Here is a 25,711-nt window from a genome sequence, read left to right on the forward strand (position 1 = left end):
AGGCATTATAAGTCACAAGGGAGATTATCGTTTGGAGACACCAAGTGCACTACAGGCTGTTGAAACCCTGACAAGGAGCCACCAGAGCAGTTGTACTGCTATTACAAAGGTACTTGTGTTCACACTTTCATTTATCACTATAGATTTATATCTATAGAATTTATGACATTATAAATTTTGATAGGTGACTGTACAGTTTCATCAGGTTCTCATAGAACCAAATGATCTGAATGTGGACTTTGTGGACAGAAAATGTCAGAAGAAACTTGCTAAACAAATTGCTGATTGTTTAAATAAAGTAATGGGCACATTCATTTATTTGTGAAAATCGTAACTCACAATTGTTTGAGAAATAAGAATCAATTTTGGCAAATCCAAATCCATCAAACTTACTCTTTGTCATATTCCCTTTGTCTCCTAGGTGTTACAGTGAACACTTATTCTTGCCTGGACCCCGGCATTCCTGTACATGGCCGTCGCTATGGTCATGATTTTTCCATCGGTTCTACTGTTTCATTTAGTTGTGATCCAGGATATAGGCTGAGCCATGAAGAGCCTCTTCTATGTGAAAAAAACCACTGGTGGAGTCATCCACTCCCAACCTGTGATGGTAAGAATTAATTCAGTATGCAAAATAAGCTAACTTATAAACAAAAAAGAAATCAATATAGTATTTATAAAATGTGAGACTTAATACAACTACAAATATTTCATATTTTAAAAAGATCATCTTGAATTTTGGTAATTATATGTTACCAGACCATTAATACAGAAAATAAAGAATGCATTATATGTCAACTATACTTCAAAAAGAAAAAAAAAACAATAAATATTGATAACCAGCCAAACTAACCCTATGCCTAATGATGACATATATATGTTCAAAATATGCTGAGATAACCAGTTTAAGTGCATACTGTGTTCATCAACCTTCGACAAAGAGCTTTGAAAATGTCAGATTGGTATTAATGAATGCACTGAAGGGAGAGAACATTACCTCCCACCTTGGAAAGCAACATGGGCTAGTTCAAATTCTATCTAGTTAGCACTATGACAACGTACCCTGACTCTCCTGTGGTGACAAATTTCTGGTTATGATGAGTGTTTTTCCAGTGTCTTTACCTCTTCTTTGTTTCCATGTAGAATAAGTCAGAAATGCTTCATTTTTCAGAAAATGTATGTGAAAATACAGTGGAGGAAACTGCTTCCCTAAGATTGAGAAGTGTTTTCATACCTCCTTTCTCAAAAAGCACACACAATGTAAATCTATGCATTATTTGGTCCTGGGCTTTAATTTATTTGTAACACTATTTCCCAGTTCTGTACTTATTCTTGTTCAAGGTGGAAGATCACATTTGTCATTTTATGATTAATTTTTCAAGTACTTTCAGTACCATCATTTTTCAGTAACAGCTTTAAGCCAATTTGTTTTTATAACAAGATTTAAAGGAATCCTCAGCACATCTTCCTTGTATTTGGCACAATACTATTTATTATAGTCAGCATTCTTCTGATTGTAAGTGACAGATCCCAACTGAAACTGATGTTAAAAAATAAAAGCAGAATTTGTTGTTTATTCAAATCTTAGAAAAGGCAGGATTGGTATACCTCTTAAAGATAATTATAAGTGTGAATTCAAACCTTTACAAGGCTCTATCCATTTTCTACCTGGGCTTTTCTCTGTGCCTTGACATAATACTCTTTAATTATAGCCAGTCTTATCTACATGAGGGTTTAGTGGTGGAAAATACACTCTTAGAAGCATAGAAACTTATAGTCACATATTTCCAGTATCAGACAAGAATGAAAGTTCTTCCTTGTTCCAATGAGAAAAATCCAAGGGAATATTTCTGATCAGTCCATACCTGGGCCAGTTACTATAGTAAAGTAAAAATGGGAGAAGGGCCCATTATCATTGGCCTTGTCCAGGACATTTATCCATCTGTTTCTATGGTTGAGACAAAAGATCGTGGTGTAAAGGTACTGTTTGCCACGCCCTGATAAAGCCATATGGTTGACATGAGTAAGTTCACCAAGATAAAAAGGTATGGAGGTAATGTCAGAAGAAGCAGGAGTATAAAAATAACGCCCCAGTATACCAACATGCTGAAGTTTTATTAATAATAAAAGTGAATAGATCTAGAGTAACACAGACCCTCATCATCTCTTGCCAGTGCAACTACAATCAACCTTACATCAGAGCATTTTTGTCAATCTAACTTCCCTCCTTCACACTGGGATTATTTTATATTATACCCATGTCAAAAATACTTAATGGCTTTCTGTTGCTTATGGATTAAAGTTCAAGTTACTAATCATGGAATTTATGATCCTTAACCATGTGGACTCTGTCCTTTTCAGTTTCTGTCTCCTTCCTGCATCCTTACAAGGCATCAGTTTTTTGAAAGATCAGATCTTGTCCCTTTGAACCTCCATCTAGATCTGTCCTATGTTATATTCCTACTTAATACTGAGCATAACTTGACATGGGCTCAATTTATTCCTTTTTATCAATGTCTGAGTTTTGTATAAAGCAACTACTTAATTTTTCATTAACTGGAACTGAACTCAACACCCTATTATCTAGTATACTGACCTGATTATTTCTTACCTCCAACCTAAACATTTTCCCCAGAAGAAACTAATCCAAATTTCCTAGGATAAAGGGAGGAAATGTGAATAAATAGAATTCCCTTCCCTCACCAAGAATGTAAACTTGTTTGGCCTTGATTACCTGGATACTCAAGGTACAGAATGCTTCACTCTCACACAGATCATCTCTTGTGATGATGGACTCTTTCACAGTCCATAGTTAACTGATTCACAAAGCAAACTAGACAATTATGATTGGTTGTAATAATGATGACAGCTAACATTTATTGACGGTTCACTATGTGTTGATACTGCTACATTATAAATAATACTAATACTAATACTGATACTAATACTAATACTATATATATTAACTCATTTTATCTTCAAAATAACTATAAACTGAATGATATTATGGTCACCACCTCACATGTGAGAAAATTAAGGCAAACAAAGATGAAGTATTTTGCCCTGTGTCAGGCAGAGTCAGGACTGAAACTCAGGTAGCCTAGATTCAGATCCTATATGTAAGTCTGCTATTATACTGGCCCCTGCCCACATTCTCCATAATAGTAAAGTAGTAAAATCCTTTAAAATGGAAGCACAATTATACATTTGGCATTCTTTCCTCCGTGATGCCACATATTTATTTTAAGAATTTTGTATAGCTATTTAAATAGTGCACTACTTGGAATATGTGACTAGAAAATGATACATTATCCTTTTTACTATCAATTCTTTTCAAATGGAAAGAGTACTTTGAATTCAGGTCTCTTTTCTGTATACATAGGTTTCTGAGTAAAAACTGATCCTTTTTAAATTTATCTTGTTTCATTGTTGACCAAGGAAATTTAAACCTCAAGTCAGAAATGGCTCAATTAGATTCTGTGCTATTTTGACAATTTGATACCTTATATTTCACCAGAGTAGCACCTGTATTGCCACTTATACTTTTCTCTATAGTACTATCCATTCTCTAATACCTTTATGTGTTTACCATTCACTTTTCTACCAGAATGGCAGTTTTATATAGCAGGAACTTTGTTAAGTTTACTACTATGCCCTCAGTGCCAAGAGCAGCTCCTGTCACACAGTTGAGACTCCATTAATTCGTGTTGAATGAAAAGAATGAATGAAATATACTTCCTAACCTTTGAGGAATACTTAACTATGTTTTGATTTTGCATATGTATTTTCCACCCTTTTCCTCCATCCACATTTTCCCCCCTTACACTGGAAAGTCCTAGACTTCTCCTAAGCTGTGTCAAAATCTTAGTAAGTTTTTAAAGGTTATTGACTTATGCTTTCTGTGGATAAGGCATCTGGGCAAAATCTCAACTTTTCTTGGACCCTGTCGTTCTTTATTTGCTATGGCATTTTTTTTGTTGTTGTTAACTTATAACCACTTTTTGATTCACTAAATCAATATTCATTAATTTTACTGTGTAGGCACTAAAGAAATATTGTTGTTCATGGAAAAACACTGTCTATATTCTTGAGCTACTGGAGGAGATAACAGTTATACTCATTTTCTTATTTTCCTTATTATATTCTTGAGATCAAGAACCATACATTCTTCTTGTTTCTTTAACATATATTTTTAAAAGACATCTTCTGACATAACAGAAATTCTATTCACACACACACACACACACACACACACACAGCCACACAGTTTTTACTAGCTACATTATTGGATCTCACTCTTGAATATCTCTACAGTGTTTTTCATAGAACTGTGATTTGAATGGCTCTGGAGAAGGTCAGACAAGAAAAGCTAGGATAGCATTCTACTTTGACCAAAAAGTGTCAAAAGTAGTGTGTATATCAAAAGTCACAGCCAGGTGGTATTTTCTATGTAGTTGGGACAGAAGATTGTCAGGAGTATTAGGGGTAAATTTGAGGTCATATGCCTGGTATGACTCAACCCTTTAGGAACTAAGTATTGTTAATTAAGATAGCTACCTATCTGATAAATAGTTGGGTGGGCCATATGTTCTGAATTGCTTAACACAAGACTTATTTTCACCTTTTGTCTTGGCACCGCAATTTCACCCTCATATTATCTCATTTTGTTTTACAAACACTATAGCTATCTTATTGGGGGGGGGTGGTGGTGGTGGTTAGATACTAGAGAGATTATACAATTAGCTCAGGATCACCCAGGGCATAGAGGCAGAACACACAATTGAACTGAGTGTACTTAAACTCATAATCTCCCTTATTTCTTCCATATTATTAAAATATTAAATTTAAATGTTCCATATAATTAAAAGGTTTGAGTATATAGGCTAAACTAGCAAAAGAGTATATGGATTGATGTTTAGTATCCAAGAGTTCAAGATAAGCAAATATGCATGGTACTTAAGTAAAAAGAATTTCTGATATGGGTTTACAGTTCAAATTGGGGAAACCTGGAAATAGAAGAAAACAAATTCCAGATTAAAAAGAAACAAACAAAAAAATCATAATGGGATATGTATTAGGTGGTTATTTCTGTGTTCCATTGTAATATTCAAAATGTTTTAATGGATCTCAGTCTAGAAATTGTCTGCTCGAGTTAGACAATTGAATGCTTGCCGGGTATATATCACAACAAAGAGCAAGGTGTAATTTTACAGGTCTGGGCAATAACATTCAAGGGCTTGGCTTTTGAGGAGACTTTACTATTTTAAAACTCTGATACTTATCATGTGACAAAAGTAGTAATCATACGTGGCAAAAATCAGAGAGGGAAAAAGGAAACAACTACTAGCCAAGATCATTGTATGTCTGGCTAATTGCCCTCAACTCATATTTTGGGCTATCATTGTGACCTTGCTGTGCTACTAATCTCTGTCCTTTTATATGCTTCTCCTTGCCAGCTGTTTGCTCTAATATAAAGTAACTGGGTATTATGTACCCATGTACATTTTATCATTCCCTAATTTCTCTGCCATGTTTCACTTGATATACAATTTGTCTATCTCCCATTCACAAGAACATAGAAACCTATTATGTCTGTTACAAAAGTATTTGCATCCCTAAAGACATATGGCATCCATCAGCAAGGTTGATGGGATAAACTAGAATTTCTTTAGAAGAGGTGACCTACAAAAACAGATAAGAGATCCGTGACATCCTTTTTGGACACTCTAATTCTAATGAAGTTTACCTTACAAATCGCCATGTGTTCTCTCAAACTGAATTTAAAAAATATTACTGGAGCAACTTTCTCAATGCTCTGTGTATCACTGTATCTTTTTATAATATATTTGAGTTCCATTTTCTATCTCAAAGTAAAATAAAATCACATGTAAGATTTACCTTCTTTCATTCATCTTACAATTTTAGTCTTGTCATGAGCGATTCTAATGGGCTGATTTCCTCTTATACTTTCTTAGCATTCTAATAGGAAGGGGACTTTTTAGAGAAGCAAACATCATCAGATTGACAGGATATTCTGTAATAAATTAACCACTTATAAAATTAATCCAACTCAACCTGCATTAGCATGTATCACTATGCATTATATCAATGCATGTGTCGTTAATTTCTTGTGATTGTTCAAAAAACCAATAATACAAAGCAAATACAATTCCAAATATTTGCAATGTAAAATAATCTCATTTAGAAAGATGAAGGATTTCATTAGGTTGATGAAAATGATGCTGTGGCTGCTGCTGATGGAAGACTGTTTCAATTACAGATAAAAACCATTGACAAATGAGAATTCATAAGATATAAATCAATTAAAGACAAGAATACTGACACACTTAGGTTTTAGGAGCTTTCAAAAGAGAGTGATTTGAATATGAAAGGATTGAAATGAATCTCTGAGAAAATGAAAAATATACTTGAATAGTTTTTATATAGATTGATCATTTGAGGGGAATGCTACAAAGTAAACATAGGTGAAGGACATCATAGCTTGCTATAATTATTATTATTTTTTTTGGTAGAAAAAATAATTTGTGAAAGCAAATCAATACTTGATTCAAGAGTCTGCTTAAGTGGTGCCTAGGTGGCTCAGTCAGTTAAGCATCTCACTCTTGGTTCTTCTCAGGTCATGATCTCCTTGTTCATGTGTTCAAGCCCTGCATGGGGCTCTGCTAGGGGTTTGCTCTCTCTGCCCCTCCCCTGCTTTCTTGCTTACTGTCTCTCAAAATAAAGAAACACTTAAAAAAGAAAGAAAGAAAATGTATTGGTCTGCGAAATGCAAAAGTTAAAAAAAAAAGAGTTGGCTTAAGATCACAGACTCTGGAACTAGACTGCTGGAGTTCCTCCGTACTTGCTTTTCATCTGTAAATTGGGAATAATTACAGCACTTTTCTCATTGGGTTGATATGGGGATTAATGGAGTTAATAAAAATAAAAGTCTTCAGAATAGTACCTGTCACATTGGAAGTTCATTGTGAGTGGTAGTTTTTCTCTTGTTAAAAACTAGTGATCAGTTGCAATTTTATCCTAAGTTTTACAATATAAAATAAAGTATGCATTTTCATAGTTTTCATATTTTTAGTTTCATCTTTCAGAAAAAAAGACCTAAATCACACTCTTTGTCCATAATATACCATGAAATTCTATTTTTAAGTCCGTTCCTTTCGAGGTCTTTATCTACTACTAATATTTTCAAATAACAGAAATCTCCCCTGTGTCATAAAAATGCACTCTATGTTTATCATCTGGTTATAATCAAAGTAATGATATAAATGGTCATTAGTAGTATATTAGTTATGCACCATTCTTCCTAAATATATTCATGTGTTTATGTTTCTCTAACTTTATTCACTTATCTGCAGAAAGTCCCTTTAATGGTCTGTCTTCACCATAGATGTGGTAGGTGTAACTGACAGAAAATTGTCAAGAAATCCTCCAAGTACAGAAAGGAGATTTGACAAAGTAGCATTATTCCAAAGAATGCTGATGTATAGAGGGCTTTCTGTCTACAACTTGTACACATGCTGGTTACACAGACATGCACAGGAGCACATGTCTGATGTACTGAATAAAAATTTCACATCTCTTTTTTTTGTGGTTAATTTACAAATTAATTTAACTCTCTTAATTTTGATTCTCTGTTCACTAAGTGTTACTCTAGCTGTATGAAAGGTAGTCCTTTCACATGATAGAGCACCTTCATTCATCACATTTCAGTCAACAAATTCACACCATGTTGCATTTATTCATTCATTCATTCATTCATTCATTCATTCCAGCTCTCACAATAGTGAAAAAAGGAAATATAGTGTATTAAGAATAAATGGACATATGTAAAAATAATCTAGGGAAAAAAATAAACAGTCCTGTCAAGAAGTAGAAAGCATATGCATTACAAGGAAAGTAAAAACAGGTCAACTTAGCACCACCATTATCAGCAGGATACAGTGGAAATTGTATACTTAGCTCTTAAATTGATCACAAAAACGCAATGGACCTGTTTTAAAAATTGAAAGGAAATTTGAGAGGTTCAGTAATAATAGTTGCCAATGAAGTCCTATGCAGGCTCTAAACAGGAGCCTAAGGTAGCAAACTGTGCATATTATTGCAATGTATTGATAATAAATGGAATTGAAAGCATGGGTTTATTTTGGTTTCAGGGAGGCAATCTATAGGACAACTTCAAGAGAGGCACTTGAAAAGATCTTCGTTTACTCCTGGGTGGAGTAAAAGAAATAATAAAGGAGAAGTAGAAATGGATATTAGTTTGTATACATATGTAAATGATTATATATATATGTGTGTGTACACACACACACACACACACACACACACCCCTATATTGAAGCCTGCATGCTTAAACACTTATAGGAATTGCAGACAACTTATTTCTAGTCAGGTCAGTGTAGAATAGTAGCCAACATTGCCTCAACTCTTCTGAGCATCATTACTTGGAGGAAATCATGGAAAACCATAAGGCCAAACTCCCCTTTTTGTGTTCCAGGGAAGTTAAAGAAGGATCAGAGCAGACAAGGCCATATGTTGCATTCACAGCCCCTATTTCCTTTGCCACGTCCAGGAGAGCTGGCATCTCCACCTGGAATTTTTAATACTGATAAAACTATCTGGTATACCATAACCACTGATGGTTGTTGAATGTGGTAGAAGGCATCCTAAACTACAATTTGTTCTAAAAAAATGAATCACATTTTAATTTATTGGACCTTAGCTCATAAACATGTATTTATTTTTAATACCTTAAAGTATTTGCTTAAAAGCTATAGCTTCTCAAAAGTTCCAGTTTCTTCATGACACTTCCTGGAGAAAGGCAGAAGTGCAGAAGCAGCCTTCAAAATTTCTGCAGCTTTGCTCATTGTTTTAAAAAGAATTATATGAAGAATGACACATACCCCTTTAGGAATCTAAAATAAATGATTTTGCATAATTAACAATTCATTTTCTTAAAGCTTAATAAAAGAGGGGCTGCTAAACAATTAATTACTCATGTTTAATTTATGACCAATTTATGCAAATGTTACTTGTAATTAGAAATGTATAAGATAAGTATGTACTTCAAATTCAAATGGGGGAAGATGAGCTACTTTATCTTGAGGCTAATTCCCAGAGGCTATTACATACCTATTTCTTCTCCAGGGCTGTGTGGATGAAACTATTTCCTAGCATTGGAAGAGGTTTTTTACACACTCCTGTTATTACCGAGAAGTAGCTTAAGCAAAGAAAATCAGATTCATTCTATTTCAAGCGAGGAGAGATTTGTTCAGCCTCTGCCTCTCTAACTATGACTGATCATATGACTGTATTTCTTTGTATTTTCAGCATTATGTGGAGGAGATGTTAGAGGGCCTAGTGGAACAATATTATCACCTGGTTACCCGGAATTTTATCCAAATTCTCTGAATTGTACGTGGACTGTTGATGTAACTCATGGAAAAGGTAATTTGCCTCATGCAATGATAATTGGACTATCTTCTGAATTCTCATTGCATCTATTTTTATTTCATTGTCCTTTACAATGTCATTTTGCATGAGCAAAAACAGATCAGTACTAAAATATGCTAACACAAAATTCAATCTGAGTAACCGGAGCAGAGGATTATATTTACTTTTCCATAGTATTAAATACACTTATGTTTTTACCAGAAGGGTAATGTAAGAGATATTTATTTTCTTTTGGTATATTAAACTAATGTTATTGGGAATTTTCATGTCAACAAAATCTCCGACATGATGGCTTTTGTCTCTCTCACGGTATTAAGAGGTTGATTTCAAAAGTTCCAAAGGCAATAGGAAGATGATCTGAAGAGCTGAGCCAATTGTAAAGCAAACATGACATCTTTATATACATTGTTTTTAACATGTTTATGATTGTTTATGATAATTATATTCGTCATATGAATTTACAACCATTCCAGAAATACTTGTATATCATTTTTCTGTTAGAACTGCAGATATATCTCACATAACTGAATGGGAGTCTAAAACTGCACTGTTCGTATGATCGTTGTTAATAAATGTCTTTTGAACAAATAAATGAAAGGTTCTGTAGAACTAAATATGGTTCATTCAGGCAATACAACCAAACTTCTAAGCTTGCAGAAGTAATTAAGGCAACACCTTAGTGGGAAAACAGCGATCCTAATATATCAAAACAAAAATGGATTAAGATTATTTCCCTAAAGATCTCTATGTGCTAATCTTTTAAAAAAGGGTACATTTGTTCATTTTAAAAACTGCTTTGGAGAAGTAGTTTTCCTTTTAGCTCTGTTGTTAAATTGTTCCTATTGATTTTTACTATTATTCTGTACTTACTGATTTTACTATAGAAAATCTTAAAAAAACAATCTCAGCAATGGAAAGATGCTATTACAATTTTTAAAATTAAAGCTTATGTTTAATACATTTGAATTCACTGTGTTTTCACAAATGAAGTTTGCCTTTATTAAAATTATACATCATTTTATTGCGGGTGAGGATTATATTGGAATTATTATTATAATGAAATTAAAAATTATTGAGAAAAAAAGTTAAAATGAGTATTCTGGTACTGAACAGCAGGAACGAAGTAGAAGACTTTGTAAACTGTGGTTTTTGTTGTTCTCCATAATACGAGACTCTTTGCTGGAAGTTAACCAGAGCATCCTATTATTCCAGTGTGCAGTGGATTAATGGAGTTTAAAATAAGCTTCCTTGTATTATACAAGAAAATGGAAGGCTACATACTGCTTGCTATGTAAATAGAGGTTTAATTAACACTTAAGGTTTTGCGTCTTCACAGGTTGCAAGTGTTAATTAAATCTGTATTTACATGGCAAGAAATGCAGATTTAGATGCTTTCCTTTAAGAGCCAACAAAATTTGTTAGAAGTACAACTACTCCAAAGGGTAACCAAAGTTATATGAAGGATAATCTCTTAAAGTTGGGAAGAATTGTCAAGGTAATACAGTGTAACCTGTCACCTAGTATACCACTTTCCATAGTGTTCCAGAAAGATGATGAACTGGCCTGATATTGACACTTGTGTCGACAGGAAACTTCTTTCTTGGGAAAATTTGCTCAATTTTTGTACAATTCTAAATGTTTGAAAATTATTCTGCAACTGTTATCCCTGTTCTGCCCTCTGGAGTTAGACAAATCAACCCAAACAACAACCTCATCCTTTCTCCACCCTAACTCTGCAACACACCAAGTCACTTGACTGTGCCCATGATGTTTTCATGTCTGCTGCCCCCATGATCATGCGATCATGATCAAGAAAACCTTTATCCCAGGGTCTTCTTCCCAGACCTCACTTCCTTCAATTTTTTATCACAAGATATTTTCATTGCCATTGCCATTCTAATCACCATTCTCTGGATGTCTTCCAGTTTATTGATATCCAGAGATATCAACATCCTTCCAAAATGTGTTTTTCCAGAAGAAAACACAATATGGCATTATTTAACTCCAGAAATGTTTTCCATTAATGAAGCCCATCCATGTTTTTGTTAATTTTTTGCTGTTACATCATAATACTCATTTAAAGCCCAAATCCTAAAATTGTGTATTTGTACAGTTGATTTTTTTTTCGATCTTCAGTGCAAGCCCTTTTTTTAAGAATTGATTTTATCAAGGATCAGTAGAATCTTGCAAACACCTTGTGAAGTCATGTAGGTGTTATTTGTATTTTATAGACAAGAATCTGAACTCACTAGACTAGGTTATTTATTATACACTCAAAGCCAAGGTGCCTGTGAATGTTGGACAAAGAACTTGAATATACATCCTATGACTCCACATCAAGTGCTCTTTTTTCTGAAAGCACATTACCTCCCTACCTATATTTATATATTTCATTGTCATTTATATGTCTTCATCACCACTCCCCATAATCCTGTTTTTTGTTTGTTTGTTTTTGTTTGGTTTGCTTATATCTCTTCCATTTGCTTAACCTTGAAATGACTCCTTAACCTTTATCCCGATTCAATAGCCCTAGTGGAGGGCAGTTGAGGCTTTTATGTTTACCCCACTTATATTTTATCATATTAGTCTTTATCCAGAGTTTTTGTGAGATCGTTTTGAAACAACTTACATTTTATTTATATTTATATCTATTGCTAGAATTTTCTTAAATAATCATGATCATCAGGACTTTAGGGGTTTATACAATCTTGACTAGAACAGATCTAAGTATCTAAATATTTAAGATATAAGATACTTCAAACATACCATCAGTAACCCCTTCACCACTTAACACTAAGTCAAGGTGTTCAAATACAAACAGTTGTTTCAAATTCAGTTAACCATAGTATCATCCAGCCTATATTGCTCCTTATTTACAATGATACCATAAGAGATTTTCCTTAGACATATTTCAGAAATCAAGATGCTAATTATGTGTTCTAGGGGCGCCTGGGTGACTTAGTTGGTTAAGCCTCCAACTTCAGCTCAGGTCGTGATCTCACGGCTCATGGGTTCGAGCCCCACGTTGGGCTCTGTGCTGACAGCTCGGAGCCTGGAGCCTGCTTCACATTCTGTGTTCCCCTCTTTCTGTCCCTCCCCTGCTCGCATTCTGTCTGTCTGTCTGTCTCTCTCTCTCTCTCTCAAATAAATAAATAAATAAATAAATAAATAAATAAATAAACAAACATTAATTACGTGTTCTAGTCCACTAGAGATCTGAGGTGGGGATGGTGGAGGACTATATTCAAAACAAAACAAAACAAAAAAACCTTGAGCTTTTAAAGGTAGATTTGTCACTAGATAAAGCACAGTCTAATCCAATCTTAAAAACTTAAGGATCAGAAAAAAGACACACATGAGTCTAAATGACACCGTCAATGTCATGGTTGGTGACATAACTATAACTGAAATTTAGATATTCATGATATTTTGATTTTAAGCCCAAATCTTTCCCATTATGTTTGTAACAGTAATTGCCTTCATAAACCTTCTTTAATGATCACTTTTCTGAGAAGATACTATGATGTTGAAACCACTGGCTTGTCCTCACTACTCCTCAAATACCCACTGCTCTATTAAGATTGTGTGTCCTTACCTATCTGCCCCTTCTTCCTGTAATATCTATCCTTGAGCTGCTCCTCTACAAAATTCTGCTCATTTCTGAGATTCCTTGCCTTCGGAAGCCTCTGCTGACCCTTCTGACAAGTGGGTTACTTCTGTTTCTATCCTCCTGTCCTGACTTATATTAATCACCTTTATAGTACTTAGCAGAATGTTTGAACTTTCCCTCAGATAGACTAGGAGTTATTCACGGTCTTCTAAATCTTTATATTCGGTAATGCCTATGGTATAGGAGTCTCTCAGTACCATTTTCTTACTTGGATTCATTGACCTTTAGCAGAATTTTGAAGGTCTTACCTTGTTGTGAAGTAATAAAAATAGATTTTATTGTTTAAATCATAATCTGACAAATAGAAGTTTCCTTTTATAAAGTGGCTGGCTAGGATGGAGTGACAAAAAAAAAAAAAAACAACAATCAGCTCTCATGTTGAATAATAACAATAGCTAACATCTGCTGAGCCCTTCTTCTGTGCAAAGCACTGTGTCAAGCCATCCCCATATATTGGCTCATTTACACTTAAAGTCAACCCTAGAACACCATTTTACAAATGAAAAAAGTAAGTCTTAGAAAGGCAAGGTTACACTCAACAATGGGCTTCTTAATACCGTCATCTAACAAAATGTTTAATTTTCCCACATATTAACTTAGTGCACATGAGAGTAAATACATTTTTCTAAAAATATATGTTATGTGCAAAAAAACATTTTTCTTGTCATTTGTCCATCTACTTTCCTATTCTCTAGTTTTTCTTAGTTTTATTCCATAGTAAATGTCAAATTGACTTATCTAAATTTCAACTTTTATGTTGTTTTATAAATATAGATAACAATTACTCTAGATGGCAAAGCATTGTCTCCTTGCCATACCTACACGCAACATTTTTATTTGCATCTAGCTAGGGCCAATTACCACTTTTATACTGAAGAACATTTCAACGACTGACTCAATTTCTGGACTCCTTCTATGAGGGCTCTTAGATTCCTGCTCATTGTGGAGAGGAAAAAAAACAACTTACATATTTAAAAAGAGTTTGAAAAATAATATTGTTGTATATTTCAAATCTTTTCCAAATCCAAATCACTGGCCCATTATACAATAATAACCTTGTCTTATAATTGCTTATGTTTTCGGTGTATTTGGTCTCATTTTATATCCTTTTTTTTTTAAAGCAATGAAGAGTGGAAGCATATTCAGCATTTTGAGCTACAGTGTCAATGAATAATATTAAAGAATGTTACTTATCATACTCTGGGTTTTGGGATTTTTTAATACATATTTTAATGATTTTTTTTTTTTGGTTAACTTAAAAAAAAATACTTCAAGGGAAAGATGAATGTAGTAGTCATCCTTTATTTCACATAGTACCTTACCCCACAATAGGAGGGTTTTGTGTGGGTGTGTGTATAACTGACAGTCTTTAACATCTATTTTAGACAATATCATTGAAAACTCACGTAAGACCACAAGGCAATGCCACACCATACTCATCAGAATGGAACGAATGAGAAAAAAATGAACTATTGACAAAGATACAAAGCAACCAGATTTGGCAATGGAAATGTAAATTGACACAGCCACTTTTTAAAGCAGTATCTATTAGAACTACTGTTGATGACCCAGTAATGGGGCATGACCCAGTATTTATTTCCACTCCTAGCTATGTCCCCAACAGAAACAGATCTTCTTCAGAAGACATACTTGAATATTCACAACACCATCTGCATTCATGCTAAAACACAAAGTACCTAAATGACCATCAAATGTTGAACAGATAAATGAATATGGTGTCTTCACAAAATTAAATGCTATACTATATATGACTGAAAATAAATAACTCACAACCACATGCAAAAATAGAGATGGATCTCACATACCTCATGTTGAGTAAAACTCAGACCCAGAAGAGTATATGTTATATGAATCCATTATATAAACTACAAAACATTTATATAAGGCAGCAAAATTAGCCTATGCTACTAGAAGTTGAGTGAGTGGTTACTTTTGGCAAAGTGAAGTGATAGAAAAGTTTCACCAAAGAGGCTCTGCTGGTGGTAATGTTGTGTCTATTGATCTAGTTGTATTTGCAACAAATGAGTTTAGTTTGTGAATTTCAGGGATCTGAACAATTATATGTGTAATTTTCAGTATGTTATACACACAGGTTGAAGTGTGTGAAAAATAGTCATTATATTCATTCAACAGTTTCTCCCTATGCCTGCTATATATTTGTCTTCTAGAGTTAAGCATCTTCGGAAGTTGTGTGTTGTATCAGTAAGCACTGTTTTTGTGTTGTTTGAGGAGATTGCAGAAGGAATTGAAGGAGACATGTAAAGTATTTGCCAGGAAGCTGCACTTCTATATCAATAAAGCATATGAATTTTCCTTGATATTTTCAGAAAACTCAGGTGATTTCTTTTCAGGCATTGATTTTTAAATTTTATTTCCAAGCAGTTTCCAAAACATGACTCACTACATGTCTTATAAGAAAGCTAAAAGGAAAAAAAAAAGATTTTATTAGATGATACACTTGGAATATTTTATAGCAGTGCTTTTCATTTTCAGAGAATTTAATTACAAGGCAAGTCCTGGTTTTAGTTAGTTTGGTAACTTCCTGTGTTTTACCGATATACTTTGTGAGTCTAATTTTCCTGTTTCTTAATAGGTGTGCAGTTCAATTTTCACACCTTCCATTTGGAAGACCATCACGACTATTTACTGATCACAGAGAATGGTAGTTTTACCCAACCACTGGCACGCCTTACTGGTTCAGAACTTCCTTCAACAATCAATGCTGGTCTCTATGGAAATTTCAGAGCTCAATTGCGCTTCATTTCAGATTTTTCAATATCATATGAAGGATTCAATATTACATTCTCTGGTAAGAAAATAGACCAATTAAAAAAGCTTTTGTAACAAAGTCAGTTTTTTTAAAGTATGCGCATAATTTAGGTATGGCAAGACAGAGAGGGAAAAATGACAGACAAGATGGAGCAGGGGGAAACAAATCTCTATCAATAAATTTGAAGGGAAGTTTGAAATACTTTGAAGATTGTCTATAGTAGTACATTTAAGAGAACCTTTAAACAAAAGCTAAATAAATAAATGAATGAATTGCTAGAAACTCTAAGTAGATTAATTACATTTCTTTAACTTGCATTCCTACAAAATTGTAACAGAGGGCAAAAGTAGCTAAAATGCTTAGTGAACTTAAAATGGAAATCCAAATATATATTTTAGTTAGACTCAAATGAATATGAATTAAACCAGTGATATTCTATTTTTTATGTGTCTTAGAAAAGGCATGGTTTACAGGCCAAGATTAAGGTAAACTCAATTTAATGATTTGGAAACAGATGATCTAGAAAAAATTAATGTGGTTATCCCTCTATTCTAGAATAACCTCATCTAGAGACAACATTATAATTTGGAATCCAGGAAAAAAATTTGTACAACCAAAGTGAATAAAAAGTTTTGTATCAGTTAGAGTTCCACTTTCTAGTGAATGGAATAATGAGGCAAGTAGTTATTTCTGAATACAGAGATATTAATAAGTAAATCTTATGTCCACTTGCTAAAATTAAAATTGTAATATTATAATTATATATATTTATTATATAATGTATATACATAAAATCACACAAATGCTAACCTTGTTTTCAGTTCTTACTCTAGTATTTGCATGGAAATACTTCTAAAATAATTAAGGTATTCTGTAATGAATAGTATATGAGCATAATCAATTTTAACCTAGAATGTTAAAAGTATATCCAAATACATTTTTAAAACAATAGAATAATACATCAACATGGAATAATCCCTTTTGTTCTCCATTGAAATTACAAGGTAAGTGCATACCCTGGGAATATTTTTAGATAAGCTACTTCTTCTTAGAATGGTATATAAATTATAATATTGTTGTTTAATCAACTCTACTCTGTTATACCTTGAAGAGTGTTCAGCTGTTCATTTTCATGATGTTCATTCATTGCTGGCAGAAATTGTTTTATATAAATCTATAATGTAACAATTTTCAGCATGTGGGCATTTCAGTCTTACATAAACCATTGCCTTTTGAAGCCCTGTGTTTTTCAGAATATGGATTAATAGAACTCTTTGTAGAGGAGAGGCGAAGAGCCTTTGTCATTTAGATTAAAACCATTAAGTAAAATGCATTTCAAAAGTGCAAATGATCTCATCCAAAATGTTATTTTGTGTTTGAAAATATGCATCTCTTATGCTATTATTATAAGTCAAAATCAGTGAAATGGAAATGTTTCTAACGCAGAGAAAAGAATAGGAGATAAATAGCTACATTTTCAATTTATCACTCGGAAGGTGACATTTTCTCATTTATATTGAATTTCACACATAAAAGTATTTATTAAGCTATTAGATCTTTCACAAAAGAAGAAAAGTATGTGTGTCATTAGCATGCTTCACTTATTAAATGTCTGACTAAGCCCGGGAGCATCCAGTTTGCAAACAACAGCGATATATCCTTAAAAGTGAATACTATCATTTTCTTCGTCCTTCTCTCCATCTAATTTACAGAATATAACCTCGAACCTTGTGAAGATCCTGGAATTCCTCAATATGGTAACCGAATCGGGTTCAGCTTTGGGGTTGGTGACACTTTGACCTTCTCATGCTCATCAGGTTACCGCCTGGAAGGGACGTCAGAGATCATCTGTCTTGGTGGTGGCCGACGGGTGTGGAGTGCACCTCTGCCAAGGTGTGTGGGTACGTGGTCAGCTGCTTTCATTTGCTTGTATGTGAGTCACTGTCCATGGAGTTGCATGGTTATACACCCTTTGTTCTTTTATGATCTGCTGAATTTCTTCATTTATTTCATATCGGTTATTTCTATTTGTTTTTCCACTTGGCAATCTGGTGTACCTCAGTTAACTTCTCAACTGCTCCATTTAAGCGACCATGCTTCTAAATTTGTTTTCAGATGAAGGGGAAAAGGAATCAATAGATATATAAATAGATGATTGATAGATAGCTGATAGAAGAGGATAGATGAGAGAAAGAGAATCGTATTTTGAGAACTTACAGAACATTTCATTCTTATATTCTATTGAGAGATGATTTCCCATGGCTTACAACTGAAGTTGTGGTGATATTTTGTAATTTAGGATTCACATTCATGAAAGATGATCGTGAAAGAAAATATGGCAAATAAATAATAGATAATTTGAGGGCTATCAAGGCATGTATTGACTCAATATGTACAATCTATATAATTACTCTATTATGATCAATGAATTAACCTGGCAATTCATTTTATATTGTGAAATAAAGCATAACAATAGTTACGGTATTGCAGTTTGGAGCCACCACCCACACCAACCTTTGAAAATTAATATTTTAACTGATGAAAAGAAAAAAAAAGATTTTTCCATAGGTAAAATGAGGGACTTCTTTTTTTTTAATGTTTTGTTTATTTTTGAGACAGAGACACAGCATGGGTGGGGGAGGGGCAGAGAGAGACAGAGACAGAATCCAGAAAAGGCTCCAGGCTCTGAGCTGTCAGCGCAGAGCCCAATGAGGGGCTGGAACCCACAAACCGTGAGATCATGACCTGAGCTGAAGTTGGATGCTTAACAAACTGAGCCACCTGGGCGCCCCTGAAGGACTTTTGATTAAGACTTAAGTCATTTCCTATTTAAAGTAGGAAAGAAGGAGGCAAAAATTTCTTCGGGTCATTAGCCATTCTCTAGTTGTCAGTATTTGCTTTGATGACAGAACTAGATACAAATGGTCATTTTATAATTATTTTATAAAGCTTTTAAAACTCTCAAAAGCATTTAATTTGAATTTACTTTAATTGTAAATGTAATTGTGGGTCGCAGATCGGTATAAGTTAGAATATGCTACCACTTCAGGCAAAGTGTTAGAGTTTTGATCTATGGTTCAAGACCTTGTCTTTTCTATGCAAGCAAAACACCCCAAAGATGAAAAAGAGAATGAACAAGATGCCCTCTATGAGTTACTCAATATATTATCGAGTACACGAAATGTGGGAGTTCCTGTGGGTCCCCAAATCGAGTAAGAAAAATATGATCTTCCAGGTTAATGTGGGTCTGAAGGCTTTTATAGTGATGAGATTGTTTTCACAGCCTCTGTGGGTTATATAACGGACAAGATGATATATAACAGATGAAAAAATTTTTTAAATCCTAGGCTTTTATAGAAATAGCACAAACAACCACAGAGGCTTGAAGTTGGGAGGCGATGAGCACATTCTCAGAGAATCTTTTCAGAAAGCTATGTACCATGCAATCTTTCTGGTTTCGTTTGTTTTGTTGTTATTTTTTTTTTTTCCTGCTATTGCCAGATTTGGAATTCCCCTCTTTACCTGAATTTCCCCCATTTTAATTTTTTGGCTGATGTGCATATTTTCAAAGGGCACTTAATGAGAACCTTGGGAATAGTTCAAGTGAGGTCTATTGAGTGTGTGGGTTTAGATGGCGGTCATTTGATATTGGATTAATTCTTTTTTTTTTTTATAAAAGGTAAAAGATTTCTTCTGGGTTAATTCACTCCTCTAAACTTCATTTTTTTTTTTCATCTGTAAAATGGTTGCAACTGTGGTACCTAGTTCATTGTTATGAGTTAGTTATGAGGATTAAGAGATTAGCCATGCCAGTCAGACACCTAATATAATCCCGGGAAAATAGGAAGGATTCAGAATTTAGATGTTATTATAACACTTACTGTATTGAGTATACTCTGCTATCTATCCAGCCTATCAGTCTAGTTTATAAAACCGATTATAGTAGGGAAGAAATCCCATTTTATAAAACGCTAACATTTATGTGGGTCTATTAGGCTCTTTCATATATAGTTATCTCATTTAATCCTTACTCAAATCCTGCTATTATTATCCTCCCTCTCACCGCCATTTTTCATCAGAGTAATCTTAGCCTTAGAGATTTTAAATAACTTGCCCAAGATCCTCAAGTTCGTAAGTGGCAGATGTAAGGATTTGTATGAAGTTTTTCATATTCTAAAATCCAGCTTTTTCTCACTAGGTGGTTTTATCTCAAAAGGGTCCAGGCAAAGGTGAATCTTGAAGGACTCCTTAAGGACTCTAAGGCAGAGTTAATATTTTCTCTCAAAGTATCAAATACATACCAGGCAGGCTGTTACACAGGTTAAGACATTGTTTGTGTGTATATTTTTAAGGTTTAGTTCATATTTACAATAAACTTTAATAAATGGAGTTATGAAAATCTGACTTTGCAAAAAAATAACTTTAAGTTAGTTTTTGTTTTATTAAAGTATTTCTTTGAGACTAGGTTTATTTGCGCCTAAATCTTTAATGGGAAGGATGAATAAAATCAACCTGTGGACAAATTTAGAAAGCAAATTATTGCCATGGGAATTTTCCCCCCACTTTCAAATAAGCTGTGCTTGCTTTTAAGCTTATTGAAATTTACAGTTAAGCCTATTGACTTTAACAAATTCCACTGTAGGTATACATTTAAGTTACAAGATGGGGAGAAATATTCCTTCAAATTAAATGACTTTTAAAAACTTTACTTCTCCAGTTTTCTTTTAACTTTTCTTCACTACTCTGCCTGTGCTTTAAAAGAAATGTGTTCCTTTTTGTATTTCTGGTTCCATGTATGCATATGTATATATTTCGTATTTTGTTATCTTTTCAAAGTTCACAGTCTTTCGTCACATAAAATGCAAATTATTTGTAAGTATTCATATGAACAGACCCAATTTTACCAATTCTCATTTATTTGGACAGTTTTTGTTTCTTTTTAGATTTTTTGTACTTTTCATTTTATCTCTTATGCCAATTCTCTAGTCCATACTTGCTTAAAAACTATTGTTTAGTCCTTAGCATTATCAACCTCATAGAAAGCCTATGTTATAGATAGTGGCCAAATTATAAATAGATTGTATTCCAAAACTTTGCTTCTGTTTCAGTTTTTTGGAATCTAAATGGTCTTTCCCTGGCACAAGGTTGCAAATGATGGATACATTCCCAGAACAAACCATAGATAAGGTTTCAAATGTTACATCAAATGGAAAGCTAATACTAACATTTACTAAAATGATTTATATATATATGTATATATATATATATATATATATATTTCTTATATAAGTTATGTAAGAAGGGGTCTGACTTTTTGGACAGTAAAGCAACTGATATTCAAAACTAATTACAGAAACTTGGTATATGTTTAATTTTGATTCTTTGTTTAGTGTATTAATTGCTTGGTGTCTTTCAGTTTCTATTGGTAGGGTTTAGTAAAAATTACCTTAGTTGTGGATGTTAGACAAGTAATAAATAACATTTTCACTTAACTAGTTTTTCTGAGTAACCTCTGTATTTATGTTTTAAGGTGATATTGTAACCACTAAAATATAATAACACCATAATATGGTCTTCACAATCTATAAAGGATTATATCATGTAGCGTCTCATTCCAAAAATCCATCAATGCCGTGAAAGTAGATTTAATGTACCTGTTTTATTATGAAGATACAATGTGTATAAAAAACACAAACTTACAGTCCGAGCCATGGCTGTCAGAATGTTCTGAGTCCCAGGCTTGCACTCAGTTCAGAGTAGCACACTGCTGTCTTTGACTGGAGGTTTCAATAAAGTTGGGAGGAAATCTGCTCTTAATTATAGTGGATACGTGGCTTTGGAGAACTCGTTACGTTGTCTTCTATTTTAATCAGAGGAAGCTTCTTTGACCACGACCCATTTATCAGGGATTACTTACGTGCAGGGGAATTTGTAGAGGCAAGAGAAGAATCTTCATAGAAATTGAGAGCATTAAAGTGCAGAAGCAGGGATTTTTCTCCCTAAGAAGTGGTCCCCATTACCAGCACATAGTTAATATTTACACTCCAGCCTTTCCTAAGCTGTGTGACCTTTGGGAAGCTGTTCAGATCTCTTTCCTGCCAAGTTTTCTCAGATGTAAAATGTGGAGAATCACATCTATGGTGCAAGACAGCATATAGCTGTAAGCAATAACAGACATGTAAGTAACCTAACACTTCAACACATGACCCTTGGTCAACCAACCTGTTTGTTCTTCTTGCACCTGCAACTCTTGATTTTTATGAACCAGCAGGAGAGAAAAGAGAAGAAAAGGAGATGAAAAAGTTTAATGTGCTATCAGAAGCTAGGTATTTCACACATACAATCTTATTTCCTATTGAAAGATCAAGATGAAATTTTTATCTTAAAAAAAAAAGTATACCCATAACTACGTTTACATTTTGGAAGAGATAAAAATAATCAGCAGGTAAAATGATATTTCAGTGAACATATTTTATATTTAAGTGATTATCCTGGAGAACCGTGTCTCTATTGAAAAGGGTAATCTGGCCATCTTTTTAAGTGGCAACAAAATGTCCAAAAGCAAAAAAGTAAAAATAAAAAGTATTAAGAGAATTTATTACTTTGAAATAAGAAACACTGCCCTGTTTCTGGTCAAGAAATGAGTACCAGATTTCCTTTTCTAAAGTTCACATGACAAAGAACACTGGAATTTCCATTATCATCTTTCTAAATCAAGAAAAAACTTGCATATTCTTATTCAGCCTCCAAATATACCAGAAATCATGCCAGGTCATGTTGCAAATAAACAAGGAGTTAATGAAAGAACAGATTGTTTTGGAAAGTAGATTAGCAAGTTCAGTGTTAGTAATGACTTGTCTTTAAGCAGGAGTCCACACATTTTAAGAAGCCCACGCATTTTGAAATCATTTTAAAAACATTAATTCATTCATCCTCACAGTCCCCCCATTTAACACATCTACTTCTATTTCTAATTTTACGTGTCATTGATTTTTTTTATTTGACCTTGGACAAGTAACAACATCTTTCTTTAATCATATGTCAAATGAGAAAAATGATAACTCTGTATTACATATCTACTCATTTTTCTCACTTTTCTGACTTTTTAGATCATATATTCTTGTTATTTGTTATTTAGTTTAAAAATGAATGTTAACAGTGGAAACAGTGTACAGCATATATGGGAACTTTATTATCACTGTAACATCTCTGTAAATCTAGAACTATTTTAACGTTAAAAAAATTCTAAAAATTAGGGAAGTTTGGGTGGCTCAGTCAGTTGAGCATCTGACTTTTGATTTCAGCTCAGGTCATGTTTCCGGGGTTGTGGGATGGAGCCCCACGTCGGACTCTGTGCTAAGTATGGAGCCTGCTTTGAGTTCTCTCCCCCTCCCTCTGCCCCTCTCCCCCATTTGCAGATGCTCTCTGCTCTCTGTCTCTCTCTAAAAGAAGCCTATGTATAATCACTCAAGTTAGCCAGTGCTGTAGATATATAGCCATGTAGAAAGCAAACTAGTATTAAGAGACCTCCCTGGCTTTCAGATGCTACTATTAATTAGCTGACTGACTTTAAGCAAATGCCTTAATTTTCTATGCTTCTCTCTTCGACAAAGAATGGTACCAATATGAGTTCTACTCAACCCAAATATTTCTGGTAAAGATAGCAGAAAATATTAGATAGAAAGTTTCTTGGTAAATTATATACCCAAATGTATATTTATATTTTCTGGTATAATTATGACTGGGTGCATTGATTTCTTGACAATGTAAAAATACGTAACATTGACTTATACTTGTTCATTGCTTTACACTTTGGTTTGTTTGTTTGTTTTTGAGTTACTTGCTTGTGACCTTACAAAGCAAGTCAAGGAGGTATTATTGATATTTAACAGCTGAGAAAATGGTACCTGAAAAAATTATAAGTAATGAGTGGAAGATTATGCCAGAAACCAAGTCTTGAACTTTTTAGACCAGTGCTATGATATTCCAGATGGCATTTCTTTAGTATTATGTACTGATATACTCTTTTGGAATACTACCTTTTTTTTTTTTTTTAATGGAGCAGACCAGGGGTGAGCAAACATTTTTTCTGTAAAGTACCAGGTAGAAAATATATTGGGCTTTACAGCTTGTGGTCACAACAACTAAATTTTGCCTGCGTGTCCTAAAAGCAGCAATAGACAATATATAAATGAATAGGTGTGCCTGTGTTCTAATAGAAATTTACTTACAAAAGCAGGCGGTAAGCTGGATGTGGCCCTAGGGCCATAGTTTGCTAACCTCTGCAACAGACGGGCCAAGCTGAGTCAACTTAAATATCCCTCTTGCATTTGGGAATTTACTACTCATCATTCATCTCTAAGGAAATGAAAAAAAAATCTTTTCCTATTCTCTATTTTTTTAATTATGGGTTCTGCTTATTAAACTAGCACGTAATTTACTTATTTCTAAAAGAAAAGATGTCTCATGTTTCTCCAGAAAGATTAGGATGGGGCGTGTGTGTGTGTGTGTGTGTGTGTGTGTGAACACTGATGTAATTTGTGGATAACATAAAACTATCTCCAAGACCTCCTATATACCCAGATCTGAGTACCAAGTCTGCATTCCCAGCTGTACACTGGACCTCTCCATATGGATGTCCTCCCACGGGCACATTGACTTCACATGCCAAACAGAACTCATTATCTCCTCAGCCAAATCAGTTCTTCCTTCTGCACTCTTTATTTCAGTTATGGCATCATTCTCAGCCAGGCATCCAAGCTAGAAATTGTGTCATCTTTCACCACCCCCCTCTCTTTCTCTCAATCCATATTGGAATCATCACTAAGACCTACCACGTAAAGCTGTTGCTCAAACTTACCGCCATTTCTGTTTTCGCTCTCATTATTCCAGACCAGCTCTCATTCATTGGTCCTCGTAAAGAATAACATAATAGCACAGTTAGAATGTGTGCTAGGCATTGTGTTAGACTATATATAGTTTTTTCTTTTACATATTCCTTGTAAAAACCATTTGAGAGAATATTATTTTCCCACTTTATAAAGTAGCTAGATTAATTGCCTAACTTTATAAAGAGCTTAAAATGAGCTCTTTCTGATTCCAATGCTCACATCATAGCAATTATATATATAATCCCATCGTATTATCTCTTCTAATTGGATTTTCTGTTTCCAAATTTCATCTAATTTATCTTCAGTAACCCTGTTAGTTATATTTGTTTTTATTGACAAGTAACAAATTAGCAGAAATTTAGGAGCTTAAAACAACACATGTACTTTCTCATGGTTTCTGTGGGTGGGGAGTCTTCGCACAGCTGAACTGGGTCCTCTTCTTTGCGTCTTACAATCTCCAACCAAGGTGTTGACTGAGTTCCGACCCGAGGTTCAGGATTCTTTTCCAAGCGCACAATGTTGCTGGATGTAATCGGTTCCTTGTAGTTAAAGGACTGAGAAATTCAGTTCTTTGCTCAGTTCCTAGAGGCTGTCTACAGTTCCTTGCCATGTGGACTTCTCCAATGTGACCACTTCCTTCATCAAGCTAACAGGGAGAGTCCCTGTAGTGAGTCACTAGCAAGATTCAGTTTTATATAATGAAATATAGTCACAGGAGTAATGAGAAGCAAGTTACAGGTCCCATTCAACTCAAGGGGAAGGATTGCACTAAGACATAAATAAATGCCAGGAGATGGGTATTATTGGAAGTTCACCCTAAAGTCTGTTCTCACCAGTTATCCTTAGATCAGATTATAGGGGCGCCTGGGTGGCTCAGTCAGTTGAGCG

At 34.1% G+C, this 25,711-nt stretch overlaps 1 protein-coding gene across 3 annotated transcripts in view; it reads left to right on the forward strand.

Moving 5' to 3' along the window:
* The window catches only part of CSMD3 (CUB and Sushi multiple domains 3), a 1,252,643-nt gene that overhangs the window by 842,053 nt on the left and 384,879 nt on the right, over nt 1-25,711 (forward strand). For all 3 annotated transcript variants that reach the window (XM_049632997.1, XM_049632998.1, XM_049632999.1), the window contains 4 exons: nt 422-610; nt 9,349-9,465; nt 15,756-15,971; nt 17,645-17,833. In XM_049632997.1, coding sequence (XP_049488954.1) covers nt 422-610; nt 9,349-9,465; nt 15,756-15,971; nt 17,645-17,833 — 711 coding nt within the window. The remainder of the gene's footprint in view (nt 1-421; nt 611-9,348; nt 9,466-15,755; nt 15,972-17,644; nt 17,834-25,711) is intronic.

Source organism: Panthera uncia, chromosome F2, assembly GCF_023721935.1.
Source record: "Panthera uncia isolate 11264 chromosome F2, Puncia_PCG_1.0, whole genome shotgun sequence".
Classification (NCBI taxonomy): domain Eukaryota; kingdom Metazoa; phylum Chordata; class Mammalia; order Carnivora; family Felidae; genus Panthera; species Panthera uncia.